The 12,668-nt window shown below is 43.6% G+C and overlaps 1 protein-coding gene and 1 pseudogene across 1 annotated transcript; both read right to left on the reverse strand.

The window, feature by feature from the left end:
- Positions 1-3,793: 3,793 nt before the first annotated feature.
- On the reverse strand, positions 3,794-4,759 carry LOC104614946 (olfactory receptor 10A7-like). The gene has a single exon (XM_010288777.1). It carries the CDS (start codon positions 4,757-4,759, stop codon positions 3,794-3,796), a length of 966 nt encoding a protein of 321 aa, XP_010287079.1.
- A 5,560-nt stretch (positions 4,760-10,319) lies between these two features.
- Positions 10,320-11,784, reverse strand: LOC104622112 (annotated as a pseudogene).
- Between the last annotated feature and the right edge of the window lie 884 nt (positions 11,785-12,668).

Consider the following 12,668-nt stretch of genomic DNA (forward strand, 5'->3'; position numbering starts at 1 on the left):
AGGGCTGTGGGAGCAGCGGCGGTACCCGCATCCCAGCAGCAGGCACATCGCGGGGACATTAACAGCCCTGCTGTCCCTCCAGCCTGGGTGACGGTGAAGGAATGGGCTGTGGTGCGTGGCTGTCACAGAATCACAGAATCATTAAGGTTGGAAAGGACCTCTAAGATCATCAAGTACAACCATCAACCCAACACCGCCAAGCCCACTAAACCACGTCTACACGTTTTTTGAACACCTCCAGTGATGGTGACTCCACCACCGCCCTGGGCAGCCTGTTCCAATGTCCCGTCTGCTGAAAGAGCTTTGGCCTTCTCTCGGGGCTGGAGACTCAGTCGCCCACCCCGTTGCTGAAAGCTGAACAGAGAAAAAGTCCACCTGGGTTGCTATTTTTTGGCCAGCCTAGTGGGAGCTGCCATTCACCCGTTGGATACAACCGCCTACGCATAAGATTTTAGCAAAACAGGCAAGTATCCTGCGGGGAACGTAAAAGAATGAAGGTGGGTGTATTTTTACACAAGTTTCTCACAAATCTGGGGACCTGGTTTGCAAAACTGCTGGCAATTGGGACGTTTAAATATTTAAAACAAAAAAAAAAGCCAAAAAAGGAACATGGAGTCTGGGACCTGAGCTACTCAGTATATCACACACCTCATACCCATCTCAAACTGCATCAGTGTATTCACACCAGCTCCATGGGAGCTCAGGCAGAAAAGGAGGACACCCTGTCAGCATTGCAATTTGGCACCTTGTTCTGGAGGAGAAGCTGAGACTGTCACTCATGTGCTTCCCTGGGACAGAGCCTGTTTGGCCTTGTGATGGGTTTCTGGCAATGACTTCCCGTCTTCCCCCTCCTCAATCCCACAGCCAATTTCCAGTGGGTGCAAGGAAGTGGGGTGGACCTCCTGGGGGCTGGTGTTATGCCACATCAGTGGTACAGAGATCTTTTGGCTAAGCCCTTTCCTCTTGTGTCCTGGGATGACAGTCCCCGAGAGTTGCCGACCCTTATCAGGATGTTCCCGAACACCTCTGCTTCAGGCTTCTTGCTGAATTTTATTGACAGACTTGGCTGCTAGCATCCAGTCAGTGGGGTAACAGCCAGACCTTGTGCTGGTGCCAAAGTCAGGCCTGTCACAAACCACGGCTCTGTCCCCTGGTCCTGCCTGCTTCAGCCACCTGGGTGTGCAGGACCTGCTAGGACATTGGGACAAGCAACAACAATGACACACCATCTCACAAATGCTTTGCCTTGATATCTTAGGGATGTCACCCAAGGGCTTCATAGAGGTATTAGCTAGCCTAGCTCATGGAGCACATGCCGCCTGCGTGGTGAGGGTCTTTACCTTGCCCCATGGGGCTACTGAGGTGTGTACTGGGACCACGCTCAGAGAAAGGGACCTCTCACGTTTGAGCCACGTCTGAGTTCAAGAGCTGGGCTGCTGCAGAAGGTGCAGATGGCATATAAGGGAAAACTTTTTGACCTTGAAGACAGTCAAGCAGTGGAGCAGGTCATGCAGGGAAGCTGTGCAGCCTCTGTCCTTGGAACTTTTCAAGACCTCGCTGTGTGAAGCCCAGAATAATGTAGCCTGATCCCAACAGCTATCCCTGCTTTGAGGATGAGGTGGGACTAGAGATCCTCTGGGGTCCCCTCACTCATCTCAGGGTTGTTCTGTCTCAAGAGCTATGTTCATATGTATGTTCACTCTGCTCACCTGTGTTACCTGGGAGAACCTGCCTGCTCCTGCAGCCCTTGCCCATGCCTTTCCCTTGGACGTGCAGTGCTTCTCCTGCCTCTACCCCATGGGAAACTCCCCACATTCCCCATTGCTCTACACTTCTCCCACTTGTTGGAGTGGTAGCCCCCAACTTAGGTGGCATATCATATAACAGATATTTGCATTTTTTGCTTTTCAAGACTGACAGAAAATGGATACACAATATGCAAAAGCATTTGGTGAAGTGAAAGGACCTGTATTTCCTGTTTAAAATGTGTGAAATATCCCAAATTTCCACCCTTTCCATGTAAATTTTCCCTTCTCCAACCCATTCTCTCCCCAAAAGCCCCTAACAGTTCCACACCTAAAACCTGCTTCTCCCCAAATGTCCCTGCTCAATGTTTTGGCCACTGAGCACATCCTGACACCTACTTACCTATGTAGGCACTTCAAAAGATGATTTCTGTTCTTCTAAGCTTTCTTCTTCTGCCCGGTCTTGGGCTTTTCCTAGCACTCCCTCCCCTCCTTTCCCTCACACTTTTGAGTGTCACGCTCATTAGAAAGAGTCACATGGAGACAAGGACGCAGTACTCACATTTCCAGCCCAAGTGTCCACCGAGCAGCAGTCCTTTGCCCTCCATGCAGTGCCTTCCCACTGGTAGTGGGTGGATTTTTCCCTTGGCACAGCCTGACAGCTCAGGGAAATCCTCCTTCTCAAGGAGTCCTTTTTAAGGCCAGCCTTCCTGGAGGTGCCTCATGTTTTATCACTCCACTGCTGCATCCCGAAATACTTGTTTTCTTTCATTCCCGTGTTCCCATGTTGCATGAATCGGTCTGGAGTTGTACCTCTCTGATATGGTTTTGAGCTGTTCTTCAGTAATTCTTCATGGTACTGGTTTGCAAAGAGTTTCAAATAGCTATAGTCACTTCTGACAGCCTGTGGGATCACCCTGGAGATATCTGAAAGCCATCTGGACATCGTCCTGGGCAACTGGCTGTAGGTGGGCCTGCCTGAGCAACGAGGTTGGACAAGATGACCTCCAGAGGTCCCTTCCAACCTCAATCATTCTGTGATTCTATGACACCATGTGGAGGGATCCCTAACCAGCCCCACACAGCTGGAGGTGTAGCACGCTCATCTCTCCAGAAAAATAATGGATACAAGGCCATGGACCCTGGATTCAGTTTCCTGACACTCTTCTGGTATGGCAGCTGGAGTCCTTTGGGGAACACCATAGTACATGTGCCTTGACTAAGCCGCAATATAGATGTGATTCGGAATATCCTTAGCTGCCTGCAGTCCCCAGGGTTATCTGTTACATTTGGGTTGGCTGATATAACACAGCTTTATGGGAAACTCAAACCTTTTTGCACTGGAACCAATATAAGACGATGTAGGATATTTCAAGCAGCAGTAGGTATCTGTGTTCAAGCAGCCAAATCAAGCTCCTCTCAGTTGTTCACTCCTTAAATGCTGCTGATTGTGTTGCCTAGATTGTCACTTACTTTGATGGGCATGTGTAGGTGCTGACACGTATAGATACCTACAGTTGGATGTCATAATCTTGAACTGACTCCCATTCTTACATCCAGTCAACCAAATCTCTTTCCTTGCTCTTTACTTTCTGGAGGGAGGAACTGATCACTGTGGGATGAACTATATCAATAAAAATGACAGAAATCTGTTGGTGTATTTTTCCTGAAAATATGCACAACTGTTTTTTCTGACTTTGCCACCATTTTGCTACAAGCTAGGTTTATGTATGCTGGAGTCATGTGTTCTTATGACAGTGATTTATTTTAGATATGCTTGGAAGTTAACCATTGTGTAGAACAAGGCAAAAAGGCTTAAACATTTTGTAGTTAATGTACAGATTTTATAGCTTATTTTTGCAGTATCTGTAGTATTTTGGACAGTTACATTAAATATATGCATTTATTAATTATACAGATTATGTACATTTCTCATTATTTTCCAAGAAAAGCTAAAATGTCCACACCCTTTACAGACTTAGAGGAATGCATTAATTCTTTGATTTCTAACCTTTCAAGCATGAACAATTTTCAGAAAATCAGTGAGACTATCTAGGCAGAGGCACCTTGATGAAGAATGGTCTCCTCCCAAATGTCTTCCTCAGAGCATGCTTTACTTCTTTGTTTCGTATGCTGTAGACGATTGGGTTCAGCATAGGAGTTACTACTGTGTAAGAAAGAGCCACCAATTTCCTGCTGTTTGCCAAGAGGCTGGACCTTGGCTTTAAATGTACCAAGCCAGTTGTGCAGTAGAACAGTGTCACCACCACCAGGTGAGCAACACAGGTGTAAAAAGCTTTGGGTCTTCCTTTGGCAGACGGCATTTGGAAGATGGTATGGATTATCTGGATGTAAGAGGCTGCTATCAAGATAAATGGGATGAAAACAATTACAACAGTAGCAACGAACACAAGAAGCTCAAATAAGTATGTGTCCGAACAGACCAGATCCAGAACAGGAACGATATCGCAAAAGAAGTGCTCAATCTCCTTCGAGCCACAAAAGGGGTAGCTAAATAGCCAACCGGTGAGTCCTACAGAAAGTGGAATGCCAGCAATCCAGCATGCTATGACCATGTGAAGACACGCTCTCCTGTTCATTGTTACGGTGTAGTGCAAGGGATGGCATATAGCCACATATCGGTCATATGCCATGGCACCCAAGAGGAAACATTCAGAAGTGATGAAGAATATGACAAAGTAAAGTTGTAGGGCACAGGCAGAAAAGGAGATGACCTTTCTCTCCAACAACAAATCCACAAGCATCTTGGGCACTATGTTTAGCGTAAAGCAAATTTCAATCAAAGCCAGGTTTTTGAGAAAATAGTACATGGGGGTGTGCAAGGTAGGGTGAGTGGTTGCAACTATGATGATGAGAAAGTTCCCTGCCATCGTGACTAGGAACATCAGAAGAATTCCCTCAAAGAGGAAGACCTGAAGAGCGGCAAGGTGGGAGAACCCCTGCAAGGTGAAGTAGGTCTGGTTTCTGAGCCCCGGTTCTTTAGCAGCTTCCATGTGAAAGAGAAACAACACAGCCTGTATAAGCCAACAAGGAAGACATGAGAAGAAAAGTCTTTATAGGGATGAAGAAAAAATAGTGAGCTGCTCTGAAACTGGTTCCATTATTTAGTAAGTGGGACAGTCAAATATAGACAGGCAAATAAAATTTCAAGAGACGCACTAAAAAAAAAAACAGCACATGATAAAAATGAGGTAATAAGAAAAAACAATGAGCTTCAGCGTGGAAGAGCTAAGATTTTCCTTTTAGTTTGTCTGTTTTCCTTTAAGCTAGAATGCTGCCGTGCCTACTTCCTATTTCAGTTCAATTGGCATTTTCTGAAATATGTTTTCATCAACAATTCACCTATTTTATTTTCTGTGTGCAAAATATGAATTAATTTCCTGCAGAACTGAAATCTAATTACATTCTCTGCTCTATTTTTAGGAGAAAAATGTTTTCCCCTGTTTTCACACACATGCACATATATGTATATACATATTTCAACCGAATAAAGGAGAATAAAACTGTTGATGGCTGTAGCCATATGCTTGGAGCTTGATGGATAGACAGAATGTATATTTTACTATTTGGGTTCATCACTACTAAAATACAAAATAATGACCTGATTTTTTTAACTATCATTGTTCTTTATTCAGTGCCACTGGACAATTGCTTATGAATTCAGTATTGTGAGAAACTTTCTTCTTGTAGACCATTTGCGATCTGCCTGTCTATATTTAGATATTTGTGATGTAGATAACCATATCTGAGGTAAACATTTGAATTACATTCTCAGTTCATACATCTTTACACCAGCTACAAAGGTAAGTCAGAAACCTTGATTGTATTTCTCACTTAATCCAGTTATCTTTATTGGTGTCACTGTCTGGGAGTGCCATTCGTTAGCACGGAGAGGAGCAGCTACATGCATTGCAGAAAGGAGTATAAGCTGCGAAAGGTCCTCCTCAACAGTTTGCAGTTGAGGCACCCTTCAACCTGCAGTTTGATTATCAGCACTGGTTGACCTTCCTATGTTCCTTTGCAGTGAAGTTACAAGTCTGCATTGTAATAAACCACAACCTCTTTCAGTATGTTACTGCCTTGTCCTGTGTACCCTCTGATCATCTTAGTGGTCCTCTTCTATTTATCAATCTCTTTCTTGTAGAGAGGGATCCCAAAATGGGACAGCTTCCTCCATAGATGGTCTCGCAAGTGCCAAGCAGAGCGGAACGGGCGTGTTCCTTTGACCAGCTGGATAGCTCTCGCTAACATGGCTGGCTGGCTGGTTACTCCTCGCCAATGCAGGGACACATCCAGCTTGCCATCCACCAGGAGCCCCACATCCTTTTCTGCAAAGCTCATCCTCAGATGGTCAGTCACGATCTATATCTATGCATATTTTGTGTCAAGGCCAGGACCTGGCATTTGTCTTGAACTTGATGAAGTTCCTGTGTATGGCCCTTTTGCCTTGTCCCCAGATTTCTGTCACCTGGAAACTCCTGAGGATGTTCTCCGTTACATCTTCCCAGTCACTGCTGAATATGTGAAACAGCATTAGTTCCAGTATCAGTCCATGAAGAATGCCTCTTATAGCCAGCTACCAGCTAGACTCAGATTGTTGACCACTACCCATTAAAGCCTCAATGGTCCAGACCATCCTAATGTTTCCCCATCCAGTTTAGATCTTCCCAGTTTGGCTACAAGGCTACTATGTCAAGAGTTGCTGAAGTCCTTGAATGACATCTGCCAATCTGCCCTTACCCACTGTGAGTCAGTCATCTGATGATGGAAAGGTGACAGGTTTGGTCAGGTGTGACATTTTTGGTAAATCTGTGCTATTACACATCCTTTCCTGCCCTTCATGTGCCTGGACATGGCTTCCAGGAGGCTTTGCTCCACATTCTTCTTGGAGGCTGAGGTGAGGCTGACATTCCTCATCTTTCTTCTTGTCCTTCTTGAAGACTGGTACATTTGTTTTTTTTTTTTCTGTCATTAGGAACCTACCCCAATTTGTCAAAGATGACAAATACCAGTCTTGCAATGGCATCAGTCACTTCCCTCAGCACCTTCTGCTGCATCTGTGGGTTTGGGTGGGTTGTTTACTGAAGTACTCTGTAACTTGATTGTCCTCTGTTGTGGGTAGCACCTCCCTTTCCCAAACTTTGTAACTACTTAATTTAAAAAAAGACCCATTTCGGAGCAGGGAGGAGTTTTTTGTTTTGTGGGTTTTTTTTTAAATCCGTATTTTTACAAGTGAAATATTTCCCCGAATAATCAAGAAAATCTTTTTGTTGTTTCTGCAAACATCCATATGGCAAACATCAGCAGCTGAGATAGATACCCATTTACATTTCCCTTACAATCTATGAATAGAAACAACAATTCTCAGACGTCATTTTTGTTCATCCTTCAGAACTAATCTGAAGTAAACTAATTGCTACAAGTACTTAATTCTCTTACATCTCCATGAAAGTTTTAATGTATAGCTCAGACATCACTGTGTACATTGCAGACATCTGGAGTTCTCAGATACATTATCTACCCTTTAAAAATTGTAAATTACTTGAGCCATCTATACTAATAAGCATTTTTCTTGACAATTTTCATTACCAAATAGTATAGAAAATACTGGTATACCTCAATTTTTATGAGAAGCGATCCAGAGTTTCTGATATGATGCCTTTGTTCATGATTTCAGATACTGGGATACCTTTTTCTGTCTGTTGGGCAACACTTCAGGATTGTCAATAGTTTCCTGTAGGATCCCAAGGAGAGAGTGAAGTTCAGCTGCTCTGAACTACATGGTTTCTTACTTTGCTTCCTGAGACAGGAACACCTCTCTGGATTCATTACCAAGTATACTCAGAAGACAAGACATCTCCCTTGGTATTGTAGCAGACTGTGAACAATTCAAATTAATGAAAGATAACTTTTTTTTTTTTTTGAAAGCTTACATAAGTAGAAGCAACAAAATTAACAATAATTAGGTTAAAATTTAAATTTAAAATAAAATTTAAATAGCAAAGTGTCATTCCTCATTTGAAGGTAATGGGAGGAGGAAAACAGCCTTTGCTAGATGCCCTGTTTGAATTATTAATCAAGTGTGTCTTGATGGAGAGAACAGAACACCAAACCAAATCAGACCATTTGTTTCAGACGTCTGTCTGAGGATGGGTACCTTCTGAAGGCATCTATTTTAATTATCAGGCAGGTAGTAGCAGCATGTCATTTAGATGAAATGTCTACATTTCAATGGATAAATTCAGATGAAATGGATCCTACTTGAACTACAGCTCCTCAGAAAATTATAAATTCAACCCGAGGTTTCCAAAACTAATTTTTGAAAAGCATCCTAGACCCACATTGAGCAAAGTATTTTGTGCAAAGAAAGGAAATCTGATAGCAAGCCAAAGAGAGATTCACCATACCTAAATTCAGACATCTGTAATCCAGTAGTTTAATAGTTGTTAACATATATAGTGACTTTTAAAAGGCTGTGGAGTATCCAAGATACCTGCTTAAGTCTGGCAAATGTAATAGAGATCCACAGGCGACCTGTCCTTTTGGAACATTACTGGAGACCAGCTAAGATGCTCCTGGATGTCTCAAATGGCACTGAAGACTTATGGTTTGAGCCCTAAATTTCTACATCTGAGCTTGTCATAGAGTCACTTGCCCTTTAATCAAAGGAGAGGAACAGACACTTCTAAGACGTAATTCATCATAGCCTCAAAAGTCCAAAGTGTGCCAATAAGTCATGGCATAGAAATGCCTTTTTCCATTTAGTATGTTGGGAAACTAGGTGGCTAACACACAGCTAAGGAAGCTGGTGAGGGGTCTGGAGAACGAGTCTTGTAAGGAGTGGCTGAGGGAACTGGGGGTGTTCAGTCTGGAGAAGAGGAGGCTGAGGGGAGACCTCATCACTCTCTACAACTACCTGAAAGGGGTTGTGGTGAGGTGGGTGTTGGTCTCTTCTACCAAGTAATTGGTGAGAGGATGAGGGGAAATGGCCTCAAGTTGTGCCAGGGGAGGTTTAGACTGGGTATTAGGAAAAATGTCTTTATTGAGAGAGTGGTCAAACACTGGAACAGGCTGCCCAAGAGAGGTGGTGGAGTCACCGTCACTGAAGGTGTCAAAAACGTGTAGACGTGGCACTTTGGGACACGATTTAGTGGGCATGGTGGTGTTGGGTTGATGGTTGTACTTGATGATCTTAAAGGTCCTTTCCAACCTTAATGATTCTGTGATTCTATGCAGAATTTGTATTGCAGATGTCGAAGTGTTAATGGATATCCATTACAGTAAATAAAGCAATATAGACATTTCTGGGCATGGTTAATTTAGCCTATTGTAGATATACACTATGCGACGGATAGATGTGTATTCTTGGGTTCAGTGCTCTAATTAATTGCCAAGCCATGAGAAAGCTTTTCCTGTGTCAAACAGCTTTGGGTGGCAAGTGGTACCTATTCCTTCCTATTTCTGCTAATCCCCTCGTTCCCTCCTCCAGACGCCAGGGATGTTTCCCATTAGCCATTTCTTGATCTGCTAACTGCTCTCAAAAGCTGTATTTCCTTGATGTGATGGCCACCCCTTTTCCTATGCTGTCTCTCCTCCAGTGCTCACTGCACTGCTAGAAACTTCATTGAAATGTGAAGCTTTGCTAGCCACTATTTCTTTTATGTTTTTAAATATAAGAACACTCATAGCAATCACAATTCCATGGCCTACAGATGATTTCTAAACAGCTCTTCCTATTTCCTAATTGTTATCAAGGAGAATAAAACTCCACATGCAAAATGAACTAGTTTCCAGTTGGTAAAGATGGTCCTTTCCATTTATCTCCCCTCCTTTCCACCAAACGTCAACAGAGTGGGCATTCCTCTTTGGAAGTTGTTGCAATATTGTTGCGGGAGTTTTGTTTTCACTTTTAGGTTTTAATTGTCAGGCCAGTTATGGGTAGTATTTAATTAATTATAGACTGGATGTTTACATTGTGTGTTCTTCTGTATGAGCTAGCAGTTATTTAGTATATTGAACTGAGCTCTTGTATAGCATGGTTTATATTAACCAAAACCAGACATGCAAAACAGATCAGATTAACCACATTCAAGCAAATGTTTCTCACTCTCTTCATTTGCAATCTAGGGAGTCCAGGTAACTGGCTTGGATGTAGACATCTACACCATAGATGTAGAAACTAAGAGCAATCCAGAACATAACATTAATAAAGAAATGTTCTATCCCCTATGAATTGAGTTGCAACTTATTCTGAACTGAATTTCGTCTGTAGTGAGGAAAAAGGAAGCAAGCAGGCAGGTGAGAAGATATCATGTGCAATAATACATATACAATGACATTCATGGATTTATTTTTCATACTTTACAGTATTCACTACATATTCATGTTCTTTCTCCATATCACCCCCCAGCTGATAGCAAGATTATTTACCTATTTTGTTTCTCTGCTTATTTATTTTTAAGATGCACAGCTATGTATTCCCAAGCTTTATCCAAATTAAATATATTCACATGCCATGTAGTTGTGATTGAACCTGTAACTCATTAGGGATTATTATTCCTTCTTTTTTTTAACAGAAAGCAACCCTCTGAACGCCAGAAATTTACTTGTCTGTTTTTGCAGAGCTTCCTTTACTTCTTTGTTTCTCAGATTGTAGATGAGAGGATTGACCAAGGGATTGAGGATGGTATAAAAAACAGAGAAGACTTTGTTCGGAGATGTTTGGGTATTGTGGTGAGGAAGTACATAGACAGTTAATATTACAGAATCACAAGAATCACAGAATCACTAAGGTTGGAAAGGACCTTCAAGATCATCAAGTCCAACCATTAAACCAACGCCACCATGTCCCCTAAACCATGTCCTGAAGCGCCACATCCACACGTTTCTTGAACACTGCCAGAGATGGCGACTCCACCACCTCCCTGGGCAGCCTGTGCCAATGCATGACCACCCTCTCGGTGAAGACATTTTTCCTAATATCCAATCTAAACCTCCTCTGGCGCAACTTGAGGCCATTTCCTCTTGTCCTATCACTAGTTAGTTGGGAGAAGAGACCAACAGCCATGTCGCCACAACCCCCTTTCAGGTAGTTACAGAGAGCGATGAGGTCTCCCATCAGCCTCCTCTTCTCCAGACTGAACACCCCCAGTTCCCTCAGCTGCTCCTTACAAGACTTGTGCTCCAGCCCCCTCACCAGCTTTGTTGCCCTTCTCTGGACACGCTCAAGCACCTCAGCATCCGTATTGACCAGTAAAAATGTATCACCACAATAAGATGTGAGGAGCAAGTGGAAAAGGCCTTTTTCCTTCCAGTGGCAGAAGAAATTCTCGTGACTGTGATAATGATGTAGAGATAGGATGAGAAGTCAACAGAAATGGAGGCAGTGAGCACACACCTGCCACAACAGAAGTGACAAGTCCCACCACATGAGTGTCGCTACAGGAGAGTTTTATCATTGGGAATGAGTCACAGAAAAAATGTTCAATTTCATTAAGCCCACAGAAATCTCAATTTGAGATCAGGAAGGTTAGTATGGAATTAGATAGAAAGCCACTTATTCACAATGCAGTACCCAGCTGGAGACAGAACTTGCCGTTCATGTGGGATGGATAGTGCAGGGGTTTGCACACTGCTAGGCATCTATCATAGAACATCACTGCGAGGAGACAGCACTCTGCAGCTGCCACGCAACCAAAGAAATAGTATAATTGTGTAAAACAGCCGTTGACTGAAATACTTCTATCTCCACACAGATAGCTAAGCAACATCCTCGGCAAGATAGCTGAGCTGTAGCGGATTTCCAAACAGGCCAAATTGCCCAGGACAAAGTACATTGGGGTGTGAGGTGCTGATTAGCCCCTGTCAGCACAATGATGAAGATGTTCCCAGTTATGGTCACAATGTAGATTGACAGAAACATCAGGAAGAGATGACCATTCAGTTCAGGGCCATTCCCAAACCCCAGGAGGATTAACTCTGTAACAAGGGTTTTGTTTTTCCATTCTTGCTTTGTCATAACTTTTGTTCTAGTGATAAAACAGGAAATGTTAGCTCCAGTGAAGACCTTGACAGTTAAGACTCAAATAATGAAAGTTTCTTCACAAAAGTGCACCGGGCCTCCTCACAGCAGATGGAGTGCAACTGACTTCAAGGGGCAAAAAGATTCTCGCTTATGAGCTGGCAGGCCTCATCAAGAGGGCTTTAAACTAGATTTGAAGGGGGAAGGGGATAAAACCAGACTCACTAGAGTTGAGCCTAGGGGTGGCATGCCAGAGTTGAAATTGATGGCCCAGCTCAAGTGCATCTACACCAATGCATGCAGCATGGGCACCAAACATGAGGAGCTGGAAGCCATTGTGCAGTGGGACAGCTATGATGTAGTTGCCGTCACAGAAACACGGTGGGATGCTTCTCATGACGGGAGGGCTGCAATGGATGGCTATAAGTTCTTCCAAAGGGATAGGCAAGGAAGGAGAGGTGGTGGAGTGGCTCTGTATGTTAGGGAGTGTTCTGATTGCGTAGAAATCAATGACCGTGAAGACCAAGTCGAGTGCTTATTGGTAAGGATGAGGGGGAAGGCCAATGAGGCAGATACTCTGCTGGGAGTCTGTTACAGGATGAAGAGGCAGATGAGACATTTCTATAAGCGACTGGCAGAAGTCTCGCATTTGCTGGCCCTTGTTCTTGTGGGGGACTTCAACCTACCGGACATCTGTTGGAAGTATAACACGGCAGAGCAGAAACAATCTGGGAGGTTCCTGGAGTGTGTGGAGGATAACTTCCTGACACAGCTGGTGAGCGGGCCCACCAGGGGAGGTGCCTTGCTGGACCTGCTGTTTACAAACAGAGAAGGACTTGTGGGACATGTGGTGGGCTTAGCGACCATGACATGATAGAATT

Source organism: Phaethon lepturus, unplaced genomic scaffold (genome assembly GCF_000687285.1).
Source record: "Phaethon lepturus isolate BGI_N335 unplaced genomic scaffold, ASM68728v1 scaffold34816, whole genome shotgun sequence".
Classification (NCBI taxonomy): Eukaryota; Metazoa; Chordata; class Aves; order Phaethontiformes; family Phaethontidae; genus Phaethon; species Phaethon lepturus.

Excerpts from the sequence above, each read along its gene's own strand:
- LOC104614946 (XM_010288777.1), bottom strand. The coding sequence starts at position 4,759 with ATGGAAGCTGCTAAAGAACCGGGGCTCAGAAACCAGACCTACTTCACC.